Source organism: Leopardus geoffroyi, chromosome C3, assembly GCF_018350155.1.
Source record: "Leopardus geoffroyi isolate Oge1 chromosome C3, O.geoffroyi_Oge1_pat1.0, whole genome shotgun sequence".
Classification (NCBI taxonomy): Eukaryota; Metazoa; Chordata; class Mammalia; order Carnivora; family Felidae; genus Leopardus; species Leopardus geoffroyi.
Window position 1 is genome coordinate 943369 of NC_059338.1, and position 23371 is coordinate 966739.

Sequence of the window (23371 nt, forward strand, 5' to 3'; positions counted from 1 at the left end):
GCCTGCTTCTGGCACCTTCCTTCCCCGAGAGGAAGCAGGTGTCGGTGAGCAGGAGCTCACACCGGCGGGCGCCCAGGTGAACAGCGGGGGTGGGGGGTGGGGGGCAGGAGCCCCCTGGACAAGGCAGAGGGCGCACCCCTGCGACTTGCGCAGGGGGAGGCCCATCAGACACATGCACCCTCCACTTTGCCCGGGCGCTTAGCCTCCGAGGGAGGCCCCACGGCCAAACAGGAGAAAAACCCTCTCCCTGCGTTTAGGACGATCGGCCGAGCCAGGCTGCACCCTGTCCCCCGTGGGGGGCCGGCCGAGCCCCGGAACACCGCTGCGGGCCTTCGACACGTGTGTCGGCGTTGAAGTGGAGTGGACGGGTGAGACCGGAAAGGCTGCGGGCTCATCCTCGTTCCCGAAGTTACGGGGCGTTTAGGAGAAGATGCTTAATCACCTCGCAGGTGGGAAACATCAGTCCTTACGCTGAGGCTGTTGTGAGGCCCCAAGGAGGCGGCTATGGTGGTGTGGACGGGGTGTCGGGCCCAGGTCCGAGCGCCTTGCGCACCAAGTCATGGGGGGGGGGGGGGGCTAGTGCGACCCCCGTGCGACAGACGAAGGAAGAGACACAGCCCAACACCACGGAGTCATGGATGGTAAACCGAGTCATCCCGGATTTCAGTGTCGCCAGACTGTACACGCACAGGTGGTAGTGACCGTCACCTCGCCCAGACCCCAGGACGCGGCGTGGGACACAGGGCGTGAGGGCTGGAGTCACACGGCCGGCTGGCGGCACAGCCAGGCCCGAGGAGGACGTGAGGTTCCACGTGGTCTGAGGAAAAGACCTGACCAGACTTCGTCTCCACACAAACAACCCTGGTTCCCGTGTTCCAGGATCACGGGATTGGAAAAGCCTTCGCACCTTTATTGTATTTTTTCTACTCCTCGGGGCCCTCGCTCAAGCCGCATAACAGAGCAGGGGGTCGGGCCCGCGCCTCACTTCAGCCCAGGTCTCGGCCGGACAAGCACAGCACCGCCCGGGCAGCCGAGCACGCGGCCACGTCGTGTGAGCAGGAGGCCCCGGTGCACTCGGGAAGGTGACGCGAAACGCGAGCCTTGGTGCCGGCTCTGAAATTAGCTGCCAGCAAAAAGCCTGGCACAAAGCTAAGCGCCTCGATATCCGCGAAAGAAGAAACGGGCTCTCAGCCGCACCGCGCCCTCCCAGGCTCACGGTCAATGCTACTCGACCAGGGCCCCCCCTTGGTCACCCGGTTGAGCTCTGCCGACACCACTGGGGTGTGAGCGGTCGAGGTCGTGTGCCCCTCCTGGGGTCCGCTGCGCTGCTGGGAAGGCGGGACCGGGGACCCTCTGAGCTCTCCTGGCGGGCAGGGCCGCCAGGGCCGGAAGGTCGCCTGGGGCCGGGGGTGGGGGCGGGAAGGGTCGGGGACCCGAGGAGGACTGGGCAAGGCCGGCCGCCATCAGGGGCCCAGGGCTGGGTAGCGGAGGCCTGCCCGCACGCGGCAGGCTGGCCCCAAACGGACGAACCCACGAGCTGGCTGGGAGGCCACACGCGGTCTACCCCGGAGGACGGGCCCGGTGACCTACGAGCTTCAGGGGCGGCTCTGAGGCCACCGGGCCCTGGGCCAGGAAGCCATCCGACCAAGGTCTCGCAGAGAGTAGCACGGCTGACGTTTACCCAGCTCACTGTGTGCCAGGCTCTGTGCTAAGCACCTCGTGTTCACACGGTTTCCTTCACCCTCAGGAAAGCCTCGCCAGTGCCTGGAGTTACCCTGTGCTCTTTGGCCGTGCTGCCGAGTGGCCTTCACACATGCGATGAGCGCCTGTCCTGGCGGCGAGGACACCGGGGTCCTGCCCTCGAGGGGCACACGATCGTGCCGAGACAGCGCGCGGCTGGTCCTGTCAGGTAGCGAGGGCGAGAGGCAGCACGGGGCAGCGCTCAGAGGGTGACGGCGGTGCTGCGGGTCTGCGTCCAGGACACGGGGAGCCACCGGGCCACCGGGCCCTTCAACGCACAGTGGCTCTGCCTCTGCCCACCCACGGTCCACCCACTGAATGTGAGCTCCCTCCCCGCCCCCACCTCCACCCCCAACCCAAGAAAACGTCACCAAACACACTTGTCTGTTCCCTGAGCTCTTGGCTGCATCACCCGGGCCAGGGGCTTGCTCCCCGCACCCCCCACCCCCCACCAATGCCCGGGCTGCCTGCCGCTCAGCCCCTCAGAGGGTTGTCAGCTGCAGGAGGACAAGGGGACAGCCTCGGACAGGCACCTTTCCTGGCCCCCGTGCCTCCAGCAGCCTCGCGGAGCCCCCAGTGACCCTCCAGGGAAGGAATCGCCAGCCGCCCAGCTGCCGGAATGGTCCCCGGTGGGGAGGGTGGTCCACGTGAGGCTGGAGAGGGGACGGGAGAGGGGATGGGAGAGGAAACAGGGCAGGCCTGGCAGACACGTTCGAGGAGCTGCCCAGGTAGAATTTAGATGAACAGAGGACATCACGGGTCGCCCCGTCTTCAGGCACTTGTCGAAGGCCTCTGTTAGCACTGGAGGAGAGGGTCTCGCCCTCCCCACCTGCCGACCCCCTCCCCTCCCTCGCCCTCACCCCCACAGCCTCCCCGCCCCGGCTTCCTTTCCTCTGTCCACCCGCCCAGTCCTGCCCCAAGTCCTTGCCAGGCTTCACGGTCTGCACCCAGGGGCCAGCCTCAGTGCTGGGAAGGCGGCTCGGCTCAGCCCCTCGGCTGGCAGGAGCGGGGGGCGGGTGGTCCTGTGGTTCCAAGTTAGTCTGAAGCTACTTGGTCCGAGTGCCAGGGTGATGGGTGGTGCTTAATTCCACAGGGACTTCAGCATGGCCCTCGGCCTGGGTGCAGGCACGCGGGCTTTCTCTCCCGCAGGCCTGGGCCCTAACCGCCGTGCCGAGTGGCCGGTAACTGAGTGCTCTGAGAAGCCCACGGGTTGTGGCCTGCAGCCCTAGTTAAGGCCCTGTGAGCTGCAGGTAATCCACAGGCCCTTTCTGGGGAGGGTTAGTATTCTCATAACTGGTCAATTGATTACCTGGTAAGGTTTTAAGAGATTAAGACCTGTTATGAATAGACTTTTGAATTAACCTGCTGGAAGAAAAAGGTTTTTCCAGCAGGATTGTGATAAAACTTTTACATATGCTCATCATGAAAAAAGAGTTTTCTTTGGCACTGATCAGTAGATACCGGGGTTACTCAGGGTTCTGAGCGGGGATGGGGGTGATATGTTCAGAGCTGAGTCTTGGAGCCTAAGGGGACCCACACAGCGCAGGAAGCCCGGGGCCAGGGAGGTTCAGCGCAGGAAGCCCGGGGCCAGGGAGGTTCACGAAGCGGGGCGGGCAGCAAGGACCTGCGTCGGTTTTAAGCGTGGTGCGCGGGGTGCCCGGGGGCCAGTGTGCGGGGACGGCCATGGCCAGATGGAATCCAGGCTCGGGAAGCCCTGTGGGGTCCAGGGCAGAGAGGCAGAGACATTGCTAAGTTTCCAGGCCTGGAGACCAGGATGGTCAGCGAGAAGGAACTAGCATAGGAAAGATACGGGCTTGGTTTTGATCTCACTCGTCGACTTCGTGGGGAAATGTATTTAGACGAAGTATCTGTCACAGCAAGGGCAGGGAGACACAGTCCTCAGCCAGTGGCACACGCCGTGGTCCGACGTGGACAGTCGACGTGCAGACAGGACGCCTCCTGCCCACGGTGCTCCTCAAGCCGTGTGTCCCCGGGGAATGTGCCCAACGAGCAGAGGTGCTCTTCGAGGGTGGGCGGGGACCGCCTGTTACCCACTGTGGTGTCCCCGGAGCACGGAGGCTGGTGGCCCACGGGTGACTGATGACAGGTATGTTCAGTCGCACGGAACAGAGAGACGGGGACTCGTAGCACTGAGCAGGAGGAAAGCTGGGCATCTGGTATCTGGTGCGCGTCTTTGTGTGCATCACACGTATATTGTCTGGCAGCCCAGGGCTACTGCAGCAAGGTCGCTGTGGGCAGGTCTGATTTTTTTGGTTTTATTTTTTTTTATTTTTTTTATTTATTTATTTTTTTCAACGTTTATTTATTTTTGGGACAGAGAGAGACAGAGCATGAACGGGGGAGGGGCAGAGAGAGAGGGAGACACAGAACCGGAAACAGGCTCCAGGCTCTGAGCCATCAGCCCAGAGCCCGACGCGGGGCTCGAACTCACGGACCGCGAGATCGTGACCTGGCTGAAGTCGGACGCTCAACCGACTGCGCCACCCAGGCGCCCCTGATTTTTTTGGTTTTAATTTACATCCAAGTTAGTTAGCATATGGTGCAACGGGGATTTCAGGAGTAGATTCCTTAGTGCCCCTCCCCCATTTAGCCCAACCCCCCGCCCCCAAGCCCGCCCGTAACCCTCAGTTTGTTCTCCATATTTAGGAGTCTCTTCTGTTTTCTCCCCCTCCCTGTTTTTATATTCTTTTTGTTTCCCTTCCCTTATGTTCCTCTGTTTTGGCTCTTACAGTCCTCATATGAGTGAAGTCATAGGATTTTTGTCTTTCTCTGACTAATTTCACTAATAATAGCCTCCAGTTCCATCCACGTAGCTGCAAATGGCAAGATTTCATTCTTTTTGATTGCCGAGTGATACTCCATTGTGTATATAGACCACATCTTCTTTATCCACTCATCCATCGAGAGACATTTGGGCTCTTTGCATACTTTGGCTGTTGTCGACAGCGCTGCTGTAAACGTGGGGGTGCCTGTGACCCTTCGAAACAGCCCACCTGTATCCCGTGGAGAAATGCCTAGTAGTGCAATTGCTGGGTCGTGGGGTAGTTCTAGTTTTAGTTTTTTGAGGAACCTCCATCCTGTTTTCCAGAGTGGCTGCACCAGTTTGCATTCCCACCAACAATGCAAAAGAGATCCTCTCTCTCCACATCCTCGCCAACATCTGTTGTTGCCATTCTGTTGTTGGTGTTAATGTTAGCCATTCTGACAGGGGTGAGGTGGTATCTCACTGTGGTTTTGATTTGTGTTTCCCTGATGAGGAGTGAAGTTGAGCATTTTTTCATGTGTCGGTTGGCCGTCTGGATGTCTTCTTTGGAGAAGTCTATTCATGTCTTTTGCCCATTTCTTCACTGGATTATTTGTTTTTCAGGTGTTGAGTTTGAGAAGTTCTTTCTAGATTTTGGATTCTAACCCTTTATCTGATATGTCGTTTGCAGATACCTTCTCCCATTCTGTCGGTTGCCTTTTAGTTTTGCTGATTGTTTCCTTCGCTGTGCAGAAGCTTTTTATTCTGATAAATAAATATCAATATTCATCAATATTCATTTTTGAGAGAGAGACGGAGTGCGAGCAGGAGAGGGGCAGAGAGAAGGAAGACACAGAATCCGAAGCAGGCTCCAGGCTCTGAGCCGTCAACACAGAGCCTGACGCGGGGCCCGAACCCACAAACCACGAAATCATGACCTGAGCCGAAGTCGGACACTTAACTGACTGAGCCACCCAGGCGCCCCGAGAAGGTCTGACCGTACTAAATGCAGGAAGACATTGCCACCAGAGTTGACAAGTTATACAAATGACCGAACAGCCATGGATTCAGGCAAACCAGAAACTGGGTTCCTACCCCGTGCTGCCATTGGCTCCTCCCACCTCTGCGTCTTGCTCTGAGGCTCGGGCAGGTGTCAGAGGAGGGGAGCTGGGCTCTCCGAAAGTGGGTCGAGGTGAGCAGAGGCCAGGGCTGGCCAAGCGCACCGGCACCTTCCTGCCAAGCAAGGTTTGGAGAAGAGCCTGCGGAAGGCCCGGTGCCTCCAGCCTTGAAAATCCTCGCTCTGGAAGAGGGGCCCCTTCGCTGTGTTTGCTTCTCTGGGAAGAGATTAGACGTTCAAGGGACATTTCAACGGACGTAAGTGTTCTCAGAGAAGCGAGCTACAAATGCTTGTTGATTTGGCTTTCAGCCCTACTTTTCAAAAAGTAAGTGGCCTTGAGGAGGATTTACGGAGCGTCTTGGAAGGCTGGAAGCTGGCCACCAGTCTGCGCTCGCACACTCAGACCGCAGGACGGTCGTTTATTTTCCCGCCGTATGAAGGTGCTGGCTCTCCGAGTAGCCTGAGACAAGGAGCACAGAGCAGACCAGCGGAGACGGAGACGGTAAGCAAGCAGCTCCTGAGAAGGGTTCGAGGCCAGCTGTCCTGCCCCTCTCTCACGCACCGGATCGTTCGTAGGGGAGCCGCCAAGGCGCCTGTGGCCAGGTGCTCCAGTGGCTTAGGTGACCTGCTCAGTCGGCACCGAGCCGGGCCTTGTGTGCACGTGCTGGGGCTGGCACCTGGGAAACCCGCTCAGAAACCCGCTGGGAACGGCCCTCAGCGCTGCCGTCTTGCAGGCAAATTGTGTTTTCTCTTGTGCAGTGGACAGTCTGGGCCACGCTGTGCCACGTTCAACCATCCACATGTCAACGCCAGGCTATTTGCCCGGACCCGTTCCTTTCCACATCTGTGGAGGCTCTTTGAAGAATCCGATACATGTAACCAAAGACCAAACAGTCACACCCCATCAATAGTTCTGCTGAGCATGCAGACGCCTCAGCACCCTCGTGTGCTCCCGCGGCCCCCCCAGCACTGGCCGTCCAGTGGCCGGCTGGGTCCCTCACACCTTCACTGCCGCGGCTGTCGTCACAGGGTCCTGCGGAAGGCCTGCCACAGCGGCCAGGTCCCCAGCACAGGCTCTGATGCCCTCTCGGCTCAGGGACAGGACAGCCTCACAAGACATCCTCTTGCTGACCTGTGTCTTGCCTGCAGCTCTAGAGAGTTCTAGAGACTTCTCCATAAAAGCTGTCGTTAGGAAACGGCTCCCACCTTGCTTGTGTGGCGGCTGTCCGGGAAGGACCCATCTTGTCCCTCCCACGGGGCCCTCCCCTGGCCTGACGATCTGGCGGGCCTTCTGCAGCCGACCCCTCTCCCCGTTCGCCCCTCCAATTTTCCCCCTCCTTAACCGCCAGTGAGGAGATGGCCCAGAAACCCCAGAAGGGGGCTGGATGATGACATTTAGAAACGTGGGCTCTGCTGCGATGATCGTCTTTCATGATTTTGTAGAAAGAAGTGAATTTAGATACATTTCCAATATCGTTTTTAAGACCCAACTGCCCCTCCGACTGTGAACATATCCGAGCCTGGACGAAAACGCTGCCTCGTGCTGAGCGGTTAGTTCAGCGCCGCCGGGAGAGGGCGCGGGCGCCACCACCGGGTGCCGCAGAGTCCACCGGGCCTGCACCGCGCACCGGGACCCGCTGGGAGACAGGAGCCCCTGTGTGGAGGCCGCGGGCTGGGCTCTGGGCTCCCTCGACCCCCGGTGGAGAGCGTGACCCGACCTACATCGCAGGACCGTGTGCCCGCGGCTCGCTGCCACGCGCGTCAGAGTCCCCCCGAGGCGCGGACGGCGCTGTTTTACCCGTTTGGTGAGCTGGGTGTCCATCATGAAGTTGTGCACGTGCTTCTCCGCCTTGGTGAGCTCCAACTTCCGGGCCACCACGGCCACCACGAGGGCAGTGCAGCCCGCACCCTGTGGGGGAACAGCAAGGGGCGGGGGAGGGCACGTGAGCACAAGGCAAGTGCAGGCAGGAGACGGGAGGGACCCCCCTTCGCGCCCGCCGCGGGGGTCCTGGGAGTGGACGGGCACCTGGAGCCTTCCGGGGCCCCGACTGCCACCCTCGGGAGGGGCCCGCCAGCCTCTTGGCTTGGCCGAAGGGCTCACCTCCGGTGCCCGAATCTTCCCACAACCAGCCAGTTCCTAACGGAGCAGGGCGGGGCTGAGGCTTCGGGGACAGTCCCCGGTCATCGGCAAGGCTCTGCGGACACCAGGCCCGCTCTCCGGCTTGCTGACACACGCCCAGCGCCAGCCCCAGACCGGGGCCAGAGAAGACCACGCCTACACCAGAGGGGGACCAGCTTCACTGCCCTGGAGACTTTCCCTGGAACCATCCAAAGAGACGGCGCAGCCCCAGGCGGCACCCCACGGCTGTGCTCGGCCCGCACTGGGGTCCTTCTGCCCAGAGGCCCCGGCCGCGACGCGGCCCCGGGACTGGCCCTGTCTCCCTCCCACCAGAGGCTCCTCGGGCCCATGCTGTGGAGACACAGCAACACTCCTGCTCCGACCAGGGCTTAAGGGAACCCCCAGACGCCCTCAGTCCTTCCCGGACCAATGTTCTCACTCTGCGGGGCGGACGGGGGTCCCAGAGCCCCCTCCTCGAGCCCTCGGCCGCGTAAGTGACAGTCTGGGGGAATGAGCACGCCCTGGTGCCCTCCCTTGTCCTCCTGGTGAATCTGAGTCCTGTGCAGTGTCTGTCCCAACCCCCCGGCCAGCTCGGGGACAGGGAGGTTTATCCTCTGCTCATCCTTCTGCCCTGCCCTGCTCCAGCCCTGCCCCAGCCTTGCCCCTGCCCCTGCCCCTGCCCCAGCCATGCCCCTGCTCTATCCGCACAATGGCCTCATGGGAAGAGAGGAGCAGTCTGGCCCTCTAGATGCCACACTGTTTGCCCCAAGCCCGGTTTAGCACTTAGAGGTGGCAGGACTGAAAGGCTTCATCCTTGATGTTTTCGGCTCATCAGTCTAACAGGATGAGTTAGGAATAGAAATGAGCGCTTTAGAAGGCACGTAACCAGTACTGCGGCTGGGAGGGGTGTCCATGGCGAGGCCCCTCCCCTCCGTGGGCAGCGAGGCCTGTGCGAGGCTTTGGCTGAAGGACCAGTGCGTTCCCTGGCTTTTCACAGTGTCCCCGTTGGATGGTCTCATGTTTCTCGGTACATTTGGAGCCACCATTTCGAGCACGACCAACTGGAAAGGCCTGGGTCTGTGAACCCTCCTTTCTGACCTCGTTTTCCTTTTGTTCAGGGATGGCTGTGTGTTCTTGGCATCTGTGACTTGCAGAAGACCGTGCCCACTTTTCAAAGGATGTGTATGGGCACTTGGGCAGCCTGGTCTAATGCTGTAATTGATTTAACCAAGCCTCCAAAAGCAAAAAATAGCTTAAAAGAAGCTGTCCTGGGGGGAAGCTGTGCTCCACTCCCTTCAACCAGACCGCGTATAATCCTGCTCCTTTATACGGGGTTCCAAACGTACTCTGGGCTGACAGTCCAAACACAGGGACTTATCACAGCGTTAAAAATGGACATTAGATGGAGAGGGCTCTCCCTAGGCTCTGTTCTCCCTCACCTCCCGGGGTCAGCTCCGCTTAAATTGCCCCTGAGAGCTGGGGGCAGAAGATGCCTGAGGAGGGGGTCCCCCACTCATCATGTCGCTTTGGGGATTTCATTAAAACAATCACTCCAGCACCATCCTGGGTTTACAGGGTCCGAAAAGAGGGCCCCAGCTCTCGCCATGGCCCACAGCCCAGCTGGTTAAATGCAGGGGGCTTCTAGTTAGAAGTTAGAGTGTTTTAACTAAGGAACCATGTATTTTATACAACTAAGATAAATTTCTGCATGGAGACAATAAGGTGGACTGGATTACATTTTCAATTTCTTTTCACTTAAAGATGCCAAGACTTCCTTGTGGATATTTCTCTGGAGGATGCCAGGTTCTTAACCTCTAATTCTAACCTGAGTACATAAGCAGAGAATACTCTCAACTTTATTTTTTCTTTTGGAAAACCCATCATCTGGATGTAATCACGGAAGTCGCTGATCACGAAGCCTCACTTGATCATTTCCATGAAAAGACAACCTGGTAAAGATGGAGTCAGACATCAGCAACCTCTGGAAAGTGGAGGGCTGAGTGCTGAAATGCAGACTGCTGGTCCTCTGCGCAGTGTGTGAGAGAGAGAGGTGGAGAGACAGAGAGGAGGAGGGGAAGAGGGAGGAGGAGGGGGAGGAGGGGGAGCAGAGAGGGAGGGGACGGGAGGGGAGGGGAGGGGAGGGGACGGGTGCAGAGAGAGAGGTTGCTGGAGCAGAGACCAGACAGGGAACACTGGAGCTGCATCCTGAAGCAGCTGGCGGGGGGCGGGGGGCAGGGTGTGGGGGGCGGGGGCGGGGGGGAGGGGGGAGCGGAAGGAGGGAAGGGAAAGGGAAGAGGGAAGAAGAGGGAGAGACGACGATGGGGGTGAGTGAGGAGCAGGAGGGACAGGGAGGTGAGGCTGGAGTCAGGAGGTAACGGTCAGTTGGCTCTCTGGTGGAGAAGACTGGTGACGGGAGCCCCTCCTGATGCCATGTTTGCCAGTAAGCTGTCTAGTGATCACCTATGTTCCCGCCGGGGCAGTGAGCCCTTCTCCAGGTCAGGTGCCCGGGGGCGGGACCGTGTTGGGAGATGGAGGGGCAGGATGGCGTGGGATGGAGAGGACGAAGTGGCTGCTGGCGTGACCTCCACAGGGTCACCCTGGGGAGCAAATCCGTGACTGAGACCTCGCCTTCAGACGTGCCAAGTCCAGAGTCACAGGTGACACGGCTGGGCTCCTGGGTCTCCCTGGGCCAGCTCCTACCCCCGAGGGAGGGGCGGGAGGGCAGGGTCCACCTGGATGGTGTGCGGTGAGCAGGCCCACAGGAGCGGCCCGCGAGGGTGAACCTGCCAACTCATCCCTACATCTGGGCCCAGAGACCAGTGTCCTCCGCACCGGTCCCCCCTCCGGAGACCGGAGTCCTCTGCACCGGTCCCCCCTCCGGAGACCGGAGTCCTCCTCACCGGACCCCCTCCAGAGACCGGAGTCCTCCTCACCGGTCCGCCCTCCGGAGACCGGAGTCCTCCTTACCGGTCCCCCCTCCGGAGTCCGGAGTCCTCCTCACCGGTCCCCCCTCCGGAGTCCGGAGTTCTCCTCACCGGTCCCCCCTCCGGAGACCAGAGTCCTCCTCACTGGTCCCCCCTCCGGAGTCCGATGTCCTCCTCACCGGTTCCCCCCTCCAGAGTCCGGAGTCCTCCTCACCGGTCCCCCCTCCGGAGTCCTCCGCACCAGTCCCCCCTCCGGAGACCGGAGTCCTCCGCACCGGTCCCCCCTCCAGAGTCTGGAGTCCTCCTCACCGGTCCCCGCTCCGGAGTCCTCCGCACCAGTCCCCCCTCCGGAGACCGGAGTCCTCCTCACCGGACCCCCTCCAGAGACCGGAGTCCTCCTCACCGGTCCGCCCTCCGGAGACCGGAGTCCTCCTCACCGGTCCCCCCTCCGGAGACCAGAGTCCTCTGCACCGGTCCCCCCTCCGGAGTCCAATGTCCTCCTCACCGGTCCCCCCTCCGGAGACCGGAGTCCTCCTCACCGGTCCCCCCTCCGGAGTCCTCCGCACCAGTCCCCCCTCCGGAGACCGGAGTCCTCCGCACCGGTCCCCCCTCCAGAGTCTGGAGTCCTCCTCACCGGTCCCCACTCCGGAGTCCTCCGCACCAGTCCCCCCTCCGGAGACCGGAGTCCTCCTCACTGGTCCCCCCTCCGGAGTCCTCCGCACCGGTCCCCCCTCCGGAGTCCGGAGTCCTCCTCACCAGTCCCCCCTCCGGAGTCCGGAGTCCTCCTCACCGGTCCCCCCTCCGGAGTCCTCCGCACCAGTCCCCCCTCCGGAGACCGGAGTCCTCCTCACCGGTCCCCCCTCCGGAGTCCGGAGTCCTCCTCACCAGTCCCCCCTCCGGAGTCCGGAGTCCTCCTCACCGGTCCCCCCTCCGGAGTCCTCCGCACCAGTCCCCCCTCCGGAGACCGGAGTCCTCCTCACCGGTCCCCCCTCCGGAGTCCGGAGTCCTCCTCACCAGTCCCCCCTCCGGAGTCCGGAGTCCTCCTCACCGGTCCCCCCTCCGGAGTCCTCCGCACCAGTCCCCCCTCCGGAGACCGGAGTCCTCCTCACCGGTCCCCCCTCCGGAGTCCGGAGTCCTCCTCACCGGTCCCCCCTCCGGAGTCCTCCGCACCAGTCCCCCCTCCGGAGACCGGAGTCCTCCTCACTGGTCCCCCCTCCGGAGTCCTCCGCACCAGTCCCCCCTCCGGAGACCGGAGTCCTCCTCACCGGTCCCCCCTCCGGAGTCCTCCTCACCGGTCCCCCCTCCGGAGTCCGGAGTCCTCCTCACCAGTCCCCCCTCCGGAGTCCTCCTCACCAGTCCCCCCTCCGGAGACCGGAGTCCTCCTCACCGGTCCCCCCTCCGGAGTCCTCCTCACCGGTCCCCCCTCCGGAGTCCGGAGTCCTCCTCACCGGTCCCCCCTCCGGAGTCCTCCGCACCAGTCCCCCCTCCGGAGACCGGAGTCCTCCGCACCGGTCCCCCCTCCAGAGTCTGGAGTCCTCCTCACCGGTCCCCCCTCCGGAGTCCTCCGCACCAGTCCCCCCTCCGGAGACCGGAGTCCTCCTCACCGGTCCCCCCTCCGGAGTCCTCCGCACCGGTCCCCCCTCCGGAGTCCGGAGTCCTCCTCACCAGTCCCCCCTCCGGAGTCCTCCGCACCAGTCCCCCCTCCGGAGACCGGAGTCCTCCGCACCGGTCCCCCCTCCGGAGACCGGAGTCCTCCTCACTGGTCCCCCCTCCGGAGTCCGGAGTCCTCCGCACCGGTCCCCCCTCCGGAGACCGGAGTCCTCCGCACCGGTCCCCCCTCCGGAGTCCGGTGTCCTCCTCACCGGACCCCCTCCAGAGACCGGAGTCCTCCTCACCGGTCCGCCCTCCGGAGACCGGAGTCCTCCTCACCGGTCCCCCCTCCGGAGACCGGAGTCCTCCTCACCGGTCCCCCCTCCGGAGTCCGGAGTCCTCTGCACCGGTCCCCCCTCCGGAGACCGGAGTCCTCCTCACCGGTCCCCCCTCCGGAGACCGGAGTCCTCCTCACCGGTCCCCCCTCCGGAGTCCGGAGTCCTCCTCACCGGTCCCCCCTCCGGAGACCGGAGTCCTCCTCACCGGTCCCCCCTCCGGAGTCCGGAGTCCTCTGCACCGGTCCGCCCTCCGGAGACCGGAGTCCTCCTCACCGGTCCCCCCTCCGGAGACCGGAGTCCTCCTCACCGGTCCCCCCTCCGGAGTCCGGAGTCCTCTGCACCGGTCCCCCCTCCGGAGACCGGAGTCCTCCTCACCGGTTCCCCCCTCCGGAGTCCGGAGTCCTCTGCACCGGTCCCCCCTCCAGAGACCGGAGTCCTCCTCACCGGTCCCCCCTCCGGAGTCCTCCTCACCGGTCCCCCCTCCGGAGACCAGAGTCCTCTGCACCGTTCCCCCCTCCGGAGTCCGGAGTCCTCCTCACCGGTCCCCCCTCCGGAGTCCTCCGCACCAGTCCCCCCTCCGGAAACCGGAGTCCTCCTCACCGGTCCCCCCTCCGGAGTCCTCCTCACCGGTCCCCCCTCCGGAGTCCTCCGCACCAGTCCCCCCTCCGGAGACCGGAGTCCTCCTCACCGGTCCCCCCTCCGGAGTCCGGAGTCCTCCTCACCAGTCCCCCCTCCGGAGTCCGGAGTCCTCCTCACCGGTCCGCCCTCCGGAGACCGGAGTCCTCCTTACCGGTCCCCCCTCTGGAGTCCGGAGTCCTCCTCACCGGTCCCCCCTCCGGAGACCAGAGTCCTCTGCACCGGTCCCCCCTCCGGAGTCCTCCGCACCAGTCCCCCCTCCGGAGACCGGAGTCCTCCGCACCGGTCCCCCCTCCGGAGTCCGGAGTCCTCCTCACCGGTCCCCCCTCCGGAGTCCTCCGCACCGGTCCCCCCTCCGGAGTCCGGAGTCCTCCGCACCGGTCCTCCCTCTCCTTGATTCCAAGAAACACTTTCCAGCTGCAAAACCTCAGAATCTGGAAAAACCAGCCTCCGAGGGGGAAAGGATGAAGTGTCCTTAACTAAAGCAGCATAAACTAAAACGAGGCGTAAATTTCGGTGAAGGTGACGAATGGGGGAATCCAGCCCGGAGGGTTACGCCGTCTCTACAGCAGACTCCACCGACAACTAAAACCACGGCAGTTGGTTTGGAAGCACGGTGTCTCAGGGAGAGGCTCGTCTTCTCAAACTGACGGGAGGCAGATGCGCCGCTGAGCCCCCCCCCCCCCCAGGTTCAGAGAGCATCTCTCCCGAGGCCCTGGGGGAGACTCAGCGTCCCCAGCAGACATCCCACAGCTTTGTCTCCGTGTCCCAAACTAAGGAAGGGCCCGCGGGGCGCGTGTGGCTCGGCTGCACCGAAATGGGGCTCCCGCGGCGTGGTCTGGGCCCCGGGCTCCCCCGACACCCCACACCCCGCAGCCAAGAGGCGTCCAAAGCACCGCCTCCCGGGTGTTGCCATTTCCAGTTCTGGTGGCTAAGTACCGACAGCTTTCTCTCTGCACTGTCACCAGCTCGTGACGTTCTTGGAGGAGAGATGCTGGACTTTGACAGACCTGCTTCTGTGGCTGAAGCCCCTCAAACACGCCGGGTCTGTGCCAACCACCGCAAGTCGTTCAGACCACGGAGCACCTGGCTTAATGGGTGATAATTACCCCCTTTCTAGGATCGCCAAGAGAAAACAATGATTAAGACTATTTACAGCGGCAGCACACAAACCCATCCTCCCCCTTCCCCCCCAGGCCCCGCAGTGTCCATGGTAACCAGGCGGGAAGCCCTACCTGTCCTTGGGAAGTACCCGATGGGGGGGGGGGGTGCTGGGAGGCTGGGGGAGGGGAGGGAGGGCGGCTCAGAAACCCCAGCAAGAATGACTCAGCTAGAAAAGGGCCACTAGGGCTCCCTCGTCTGACCCCAGAGGGAGGCAGTGGACGTTAACGGGGGCCACAGCCCTTGACCATACAGCCCCCCCCCACCCCGCCCCTGCACCTGGAGAGGCAGACGTTTTGAACAAAAGAGAAAATGAGGGGCCTGAGCTGTGTTGTTCATGCGGGAGGGGATACGGGCCCCCCTCACCCGCTTGCTGCCTCAGCTTCAACCACCCCTCCCTGCATGGGGACACAGCCCTGCGCCCCAGGAGCCGAGGACCCCGCCCCGAGGAGGAGGCTGCCGGCAGGGGCCCAGGGTCCTGGGGAGCACACGCCTGGAGCCTGGGGGAAGCTGCCCACGATGCGTTCCGGGGGCACAGCCACGCAGAGCCCCGCCCCCCCCAGCCAAGCCTCTAAGACGCCAAGGCTTCGGCCTTCGGGCCGCGTGTCACTAGGTGCGGAGGGAGGCCATCGCCTGGTTTCTGGTGGCAGCTGGATTTCGGCCAGACAGACTCCTACCGCCCGAGGGACAGGAGGGGACGGGAGGCGATCATTCTGAGGCCTCGCTCACCCAGGATTCACGGGATTCACACAGCAGGTGCTAAGCCCCCCACCCCCCCCACCCCCGCCCCCAGGAGGGGCCGAGGGCCGACTTGCTAATGTGCGCCCCCGCCAGGCCTCCATGGGAAGGAGCTGCAGGGGCACGCGTGTCCAGGCAGGCGCAGCCGCTCAGGGCCCCTGACCCTAGACCCTCCTCTGCTCCGAGGGGCCCGAACTCAGCGGCCTGGTGTCCCAGATGGGTGCCAGAAGGTCAGGTCAGGGCGGGTGGGGCGGCCCCCACCCTGGTGAGAATTTAGCGCCCTTTACGCTGCAAACGGGGATGAATGAAGTCTGAGGAGCACCAAGAGGGAAGGTCCCCCCCGCAACCGTGTGGGGGTTGTTGGGGGGCCCCGGGCACCAGAACTGCAGGCCTGTGCGCGCTCACACCCCCGAGGCCACCCCAGGCTTCCCTGCAGCCTTCTCCTCGGAGCCTTGGGGGTCCTCTCCCGAAGAGAGGTCGCTGAGCGGTGGTCCTGGGCCACAGCTGCAGGTGTCATGCGGCCAGCGGGAGGCAGTGGTGGCGGCCGGCCGCACACCGACCCAGGACACGGGCCTCTCGTGGCCAGGTCAGCGCCCGCCCCGGAGTTCCAGGGACGGTCCCTTGGACGTGGCGCTGAGTCTGTGGGGCCCGAGGGCCCTGTCGCTTATGGCCGTGGGGTGTTGCCGGTGGGGGCCCGACCCAGGCCAGCCCAGCCCAGCCCCCCTGGGGGGCCGTGGAGAGGCCACGGCGGCCCGGGACGAGGAGCTCTGGCTGTGTTAGAAAAGGCAACTGAGCCCAGGAGCACCTTCCTGGCCGTGTGCGGGGAGGGGGCGCCCAGCAGCCGTCCTGCCCGGAGGGCCCCTCCTGCGCGCTCACGGCGTTTGCGGGTGGGGAGGGCGACGGGCGGGCCAGGTACTCACCATGATGCCGGTGAGGAGACAGACGCCCTTCCCACAGTACGTGTGAGGGACCATGTCCCCGTAACCGATGGAGAGGAAGGTGATGGAGATGAGCCACATGGCACCCAGGAAGTTACTGGTCACGTCCTGCTGGTCGTGGTACCTGCCGGGGGGGCGGGGGCAGGAGGGAGACAGCACTTAGTGGAAGGAAGCGCCAGCCCCGGACGCAGAGGCCGCGGGCGAACCCGGACGGGGACGGACTGGGTGTCTGCTGAGGTGGGCCCAGCGGTGCTGGTGACGGAAGGTGCCGCGACTCTGCCAGCCCAGACCCCGCCCCCGCCCCTGCCCTGACCGTCCCCCCCCCAGCTCGGTCCCAGAGGCCGCGTTGGCCGTGAGTGCACTGTAGACGCCCTTCGAGTGTTGGTGAAATAGCTTCGGATGAAATCATGCGACAACGAAATTCAGATGTTCCCTTCCAAGCCGACAGCCTGAGCGGACGTGGACGTGACTGATCCGAAACGATGGCTCCCGAGCAGGGGAGAATGTCAGACCCGCCAAACACATTTAGCAATCTCCCGTAAGGCTGACGGGTCCTGAAGAACCGGCCCGTCACCGCTGTCGGGAGGGGCGCCCTGGGGGCTGTTTCCAGGGGACACTGGGGTCCCCGCAGAGGGACGGTCTCTCCTCTGGGCTGGACGGGGCTCTTGGCTCCCCTGCCCGGGGAGGAACCGGCTGGAAGGACGCGGCCACCACCCCCCTGCCCGGTGCCGAGGGCGCCCCACCCTCTCCCTCCCTGCTCTCACCCCCAGACACCGGAGCCCCTGTGTGCTGGCTCCGTGACAAGTACGGACAAGTACGGAAACACAAAGATGAGCGAGCGGGACACGGCCTGCCCTCAGGGCTCTCGGCTCAGCGGACGGGCCAGCGAGGACTTTCGCACGACTGGGTAGACAGGGCGCTTGAGTGACAGGAGGGAAAGGGCAGTGACCTTGACCCCAACACCGGCAGGTGAGTCAGAGGACGGAGCCCCCAGGCAGGCCGGGAGGAGAGGGGCTCAGGCGGAGGGAGCGCCCTTATGAAAGCCGGGGCTCAGCTGGGGCGTAGCAGGTGCACGCGGGGAGGCGGGGCAGGTGAAGATATTCCCCCGCCCCAGGTGCCACCCCACCCCCAGTCGGGCTCCCCCTCGCGTCCCCTCGAGTCCCCTCTGTCCCTTCCACTGCTGCATGCTGCTCTCGGGGGAGCCGTGGAGGCAGACCCCGGCTCTCAGGGCCTGTCCTGGAGTCACCAGTCCGTCCCGAAGAAGTCTCGGGTCAGGTCTGAGACTTGCCGGCAAGGTTGGGGCGCAGGGTGGAGAGGAGGTGAGCCGGCAGCCTTGGGCTTGGCTCACCTGGCTTCAAGCCCCACCTCCACATCAAGAGGCTCTGTGCTGTGGGCAAGCGACTTAACCTCTGTGACCCCGTTTCCCTATCTGCTGACAGGAGGGCCAGTGACCAGGAGCACCAGCAGCCCAGGGCTCGGCCCAGGACGCGGGCACTCAGTGTGGGCAATGGTCACTGTCGGGGGTGGGGGTGGGGGACAGGTGTCGTCACCCTGAGAAACTATCCACAGCACGACAGAGGCAGGGACTAGGACAGCAGGGGAGCGAGGAGACCTTTGTGAGAGTCTTGAAGTTTGGGCTGCAGACGTGATTGACAGGAAGGCATCTGCTGCGAGTTCTTGGACACAGGAGGGACACAAGACACGGGTGTCCAAGGAGGACTGTTCCAGCAGCTGCCCGCAAGCCCGAGGAAAGACAGCAAGCCCCGGACACGAGACCTGCTGGAAAGTGTGCAGGTGCCCGGGGAGGGGCAGTGGAGAGCCTCCACCGCCAACCGCGGGTCTGGACTGGATTTGTAGCCTGTCTCCCGAGTGCGTTACCGGCCCCTGGGTCTTCACAGCCTGCCTCTCTGCAAATCCGATGCTTCAACTAGTGTTGCTGGCTGCTTGGCGGCCTCGGGACCCGGGCCTTTCTACTCGCACACGAGTGGTTACGAGAGAAAGAAATTAGAGTCCAGGTTGGGACTCAGTATTAGCAACAGGTAGCTGTCTTTTTGTCACCTTGATGTCTGACTTACTGTTTCATTTCTCTCTACACTCTCTTTATGTTCTTGTGGGTTTCTTCTTCATTCACAAATACGGTTGCATGGGAGCTGGCCGTGTGTGCTGCAGAGGGAAGCAGGTCTTGAGGACGCCATTCACACACCGCCCCCCAGACTGGAGTGCTGTTCCCTCCGGCGGCGGGGGGGGGGGGGCACAAGGACGTCCCACTGCCCCACGCGGCTCAGCAGGCGGGAGGCCGTGGGTGGGGCCTCAGGGCGGTGGGTGTGGGGACCAAGCTGTCTCCAAACCCACTCACCATCTTACAGTGGTTTATGCCTGTCACCAGCCTGCATAGTCATGTCTTGCCAGTGTTTGCAACAGAGAATTTTTCAGAGCCGTGTTTTGCTCTAAAGACTAGGGAGGAAAAGGTGTCTTTTTTTTTTTTAAGGACAGTTATTATAGTTATTCGTTTATCGTCAGGGTGTGCTACGGTTTTCCCTTTCTACTACTGTGGAACGGGTGACAGTTACAGGGGCCGTGTAACAGCTGGTTGCAACTGAAACGCACATACTGTTGCCCTCCGTAGACCCTCCACGCAGGCAGACGACCGGGGTCCCGAGAAATCTAAGGACAGTTGTGAACATGAAAGACACAGACCGAATCAGTTGACAGAGAAGCAGGACTCTCGACCACATACAGACCGTGGCGGAGAAGAGCTCGTGGGGAAAACCCTATAATCAAGGTGAGGGAGGCAGGCTCTGGCCCCAGGAGACACGGGTCAGTGCCACACAAGGGGGTCTCTCTGGAAGGGCTGGGGGTCAATGGAGGGGTCTCCCAAAAGGCAGGAAAAGACAGAGATGAAAATACGAGAAAATCACGGAGTCTGTCTACCAATTCAGATAAGAACAGTTTCAGAAAAAGAGCTGGGAAAAAAAAGAGAAGGAGGAGAGAAGTCACCATTAAGGAAATTAAAATAATTGTTTTCCAGAATCAAAGAACATACGTTTCTAGATCAAGGGCCCCCTGTCCCCAGCACAGTACAAGAAAAGACTCCCATTCAGGTGCATTATTGTGAAATTTGATAAAACCAGGGGAAAGGAGAGAGGCTATGGAGCTTCCAGAGTTAAGAGAGAGAGGGAGGCAGAGAGAAGAAGAGAGAGGGAGGGAGGGAGGGAGAGAGAGGGAAGGAGGGAGGGAGAGAGGGAGGGAGGGAGGGAGAGAGAGAGGGAGGGAGGGAGAGAGGAGGGAGGGAGAGAGGTCAAATGTGATGAATCAGAAATCAGAGTAACTTTGGACTCTGACAGCAACCCTGGGAGCCAGCAGTCCATGAAATAAAGGCTTCAAAATTCCAAAGGGAAATTATTTCCGAACCAGCCAAGGTGTCAGTTAAGTCAGGAGGTGGAGGGAGGACGCTCTCAGATGTGCAAGAGCCTCAAACATCTGTCTCCTCTGCACCTGCCACTGGAGGCCACAGGAAGCTGCGTGTCACCCGAAGAAAGGAGGAACCCCCGGACCGAGGAAGCGAGACCCTCCAGGAGGGAGGCCCAGGGGGCCGGTGGCGGGTGGTCCTTGGATGCGGCCGAGCGCCAGGCCTGGAGGGCCACCCGCCCCGGCTAGAGCAGGCCAGAGGCTCTGGGAGACATCTCTCCAAGCCGCTGCCCAAGAAGTTAAAATCGATGGAAAACCGAACGTGCCCGAACGTGCTGGGAAGTTGGACGGCTGCCAGAATGTGGAGCTGACTTCGTGATAAACACATACAAGGAGCGGGGCAAATGGACTAACGTGGTAGTTACCCGGGAGGAACAAAAAGATCTGCAGGAAGCCGCCAGCCTTCGCTACAGGCCCAGCTGTGAAGAGTCCGGGGCGTGCTGGCCGGACGAGCAGAAGGCTGCGCAGGAGGGGGTGTGGGCGGGCGAGGGGCTGTGTCCTCATCCTCCACCTGGGGGGCCGGTGGGGCGCACAACTGAAGTTTGGGAAAGCAGCAGCACACGCATGGTACCCGCAGACGTGGAGGCCCGCCCTGGCACGAAGGAGCAGAGGAGGGCAGAGGGCTCCCTCTGGAGAGATGCTCCCTCAGGATGTGTGCTTCCTCTGAGGGGTGCTCCCTCTGGAGAGATGCTCCCTCGGGGGAGTGCTCCCCCTGGAAGATGTTCCCTCGGGGGAGTGCTCCCTCCGGATGAGTGCTCCCTCTGGAGAGGTGCTCCCTCGGGGGGAGTGCTCCCCCTGGATAGATGCTCCCTTCAGGGGAGTGCTCCCTCCGGAGGAGTGCTCCCTCTGGAGAGATGCTCCCTCGGGGGGAGTGCTCCCCCTGGAGAGGTGCTCCCTCAGGAGGAGTGCTCCTCCTGGAGAGATGCTCCCTCAGGAGGAGTGCTCCCTCTGAGGCGTGCTCCCTCCGGAGGAGTGCTCCCCCTGGAGAGATGCTCCCTCGGGGGAGTGCTCCCTCCGGAGGAGTGCTCCCTCTGGAGAGATGCTCCCTCCGGAAGAGTGCTCCCCCTGGAAGGTGCTCCCTCCGGAAGAGTGCTCTCTCTGGAGAAGGGTAAATGGGAAGATCGGGGGCAGGGCAGCAAATAGCACAGAACAACGGACTCTAAGCGTATCCTTGCATAACTTCCATGATATTGAACACAGAACCAAACCTAAGAGAAAGACCCCAAAAATACGCTAATGTAAAATTCAGTTGGGAAGCCTAGAAACAAAATAAGCGTCCCTGAGCTCACCGTGCGACCTGCCTGCTGGATGGCCTCATGTGCTCTTTGTGTTTGGGCACCGCGGCCGCCGGGTCACAAGCTTCCTGCGTCTTTCCGCACAGGTACAGACACCTGGACACTGTGTGGTCTGGCTGTGCCTGCTTCCGGGCGCCACAGGGATGGAATCGCACCCCAGGAGTGTGGGCACAGCCTCAGACACGGTCCCCTGCCTCCTCCACGTACTTTTGTAATCCCCTCCTCCGAGAGTGGGCTGGCCCCGGCGACCTGTCTCTGACAGAACACGGCGGAAGCGATGGGCCATCAGCTCTGAAATCCAGCTATAAAAACACCGCAGCCTCTGTGCCGAGCGACCCGAACCTTGTTCTCTTTGGGATCGCTCCCGTCCGGGGGAAGCCACTGGCCGTGCCGTGCGGTGACCCTATGGCGAGGCCCGCCTGGTGAGGGGTCACAGCATGCCCACAACGGGGTGAGCGGGCTTGGAAGCAGAGACCCTCTAACCTGAGCCTTGAGAGGAGACCGCAGCCTGGGGGGCAGCTTGACTGCAATCTCACGAGAAACCCGAGCCGAGGTGCCCGCTCAGGCTGCCCCCGAACTCCTGACCCTTAGCAACTGTGACGTCGGCAGCATCTGCCGTCTCGAGCTGCTGAATTATGGGGCAACTTGTTACGCAGCGACAGATAACTGATACGGTGAACTTCTATGGACTGCCTTTTCCCCTCCCACCCGGGCCCCTCCCAGCGGGACCCCCCACCCCCAGCCTCTCCCACCCTGGAGTCCTCCCGCTGGGACTCCTTTCCCTGGGGCCCCTCCCACCAGGACCCCCTCTTCCTGGGACTCTGCCCCCCCCCTCCCTCCCCCTCCCTCTGGGACCCCCCCAGCCCCTCCCACCCTGGGCCCCTCCCACTGGACCCCTCTCCCTGTGGCCCCACCCCCACCCCAGGGCTCCTGTGGCCCACAGTCCATCCGTGGCTCTTCACTGCTCTGCTGTGATCAGCGTGTCTGCAGGCCCCACAACAGCCCAGCCTCACCCCTGACTTTGGTACCCGCTTACCCAGAAAGCACTTGCCTCAGATGATTTCGGGTCTTTGCTCAAACGTCAGTGTCTCCGCAAGGGGCTCCCTGGTCACCCTGTTTACACGGGCCATACCGCCCCCCTTTGCCCCACGAACATACCGCCACCTGATAGGATACATGCTCTGGCGGCCCCGTTAGAGCATAAGTCTCCAGGGCAGGACGTTTTGTACTGTCTGCTGCGCTGTCCCCAGTAGTCGGTTCACATGGGTTGAATGAATGAGTGAATGACTCATTTTGTCTCTATCGCAAGCCGGCAGCACAGGGGCTCTTACCCCAAGTAAGCGAAAAGGCTGATTCTACACGGAGCTGCCGTGAGCAGCAGGACGGTGGCCGGGAGGGAGCGGGGGGTTGGCGAGCCTGGCCAGCTCCCACTGAGGGGAGCCGCTCACGAGCGCTGGGGCCTCTTCCCGCCCCTGCCTCTGCCGCGTCCCTAGAATCAAGGAATGACCGGGTGCCCTCGGAATGCCAGCTTCGGGGAAATCGCTGCCACTCCCCCAAGGGTGTCCCGTCAGCCTAAGTTCAGGGGCGTCTGCAGCCGCTTGCGGCCGGTGAGAGCCGCCGGCCTCGGAAGTCGGGGACCCCGAGCGGCCGATGGGCCAGGCTGGTGGTCGCAGCCACAGGCCAGTTCACGTCAGGGCAAACAAAACCAACGAAGTTCTTTCCCGCCTTAAAAAAGCCTTTCCTGGGGCGCCTGGGTGGCGCAGTCGGTTAAGTGTCCGACTTCAGCCAGGTCACGATCTCGCGGTCCGTGAGTTCGAGCCCCGCGTCGGGCTCTGGGCTGATGGCTCAGAGCCTGGAGCCTGTTTCCGATTCTGTGTCTCCCTCTCTCTCTGCCCCTCCCCCGTTCATGCTGTGTCTCTCTCTGTCCCAAAAATAAATTAAAAAAAAAAAAAAAAAAAAGCCTTTCCCCAGTAAGCATCTGGAAATGTGAGACGCAGGGCTGTGGGGAGCCAGGCTGCCCACGGGGACCCCAGGCCCAGGCGGCGTGTGCACAGGGCCCCCCCCCCCCCCACGTTATTTTCGTGGCCGGCGTCCTGAGTTGTAAGAGCTGACTTTGAGTCGAGGAGAGTGAGGGGGCTCCCTCCTGCCGGGCGACGCAAGGCCACGGCTGAGGGTCGCTCCGAGGCAGCTCTCATGTTTTATTTCTAAGAGCTCGCAGCGTGAGGGGCAGGGCCTCCGGTCGTTTCTGAAAGGGGAGAAAGCCATCACTGCCACCACGCCCACCGAACCAGCCGCGACCCGCCACCGAGCAGATGTGGCCGTTCCCTTCTGCGGACACAGTTCCCGCGGACCCTCTCGCGGAGGCGGTGGCACGCACGTCTCCGCCGGCGGTTTTCTGGGCGGACTTTTGCCAAGCGTGGGGGACTCGGGACGCGGGCCTGGGGTTGCACGTGGACGTGGCCTCGCTGACAGGCGGGAGGGACTCAGGCGAGAAGGCCCAGCTCAGCCTGCCTGGGCGAGCAGCTCTCCTCCGTCCGGCCTCC

The 23371-nt window shown here is 62.5% G+C and overlaps 1 protein-coding gene across 1 annotated transcript in view; it reads right to left on the reverse strand.

Moving 5' to 3' along the window:
- KCNN3 (potassium calcium-activated channel subfamily N member 3) overlaps positions 1-23371 on the reverse strand; it is a 127294-nt gene that overhangs the window by 14141 nt on the left and 89782 nt on the right. The window contains 2 exon segments of the mRNA XM_045456041.1: positions 7420-7530; positions 16048-16189. Of these exon segments, the coding sequence (XP_045311997.1) occupies positions 7420-7530; positions 16048-16189 (253 nt within the window).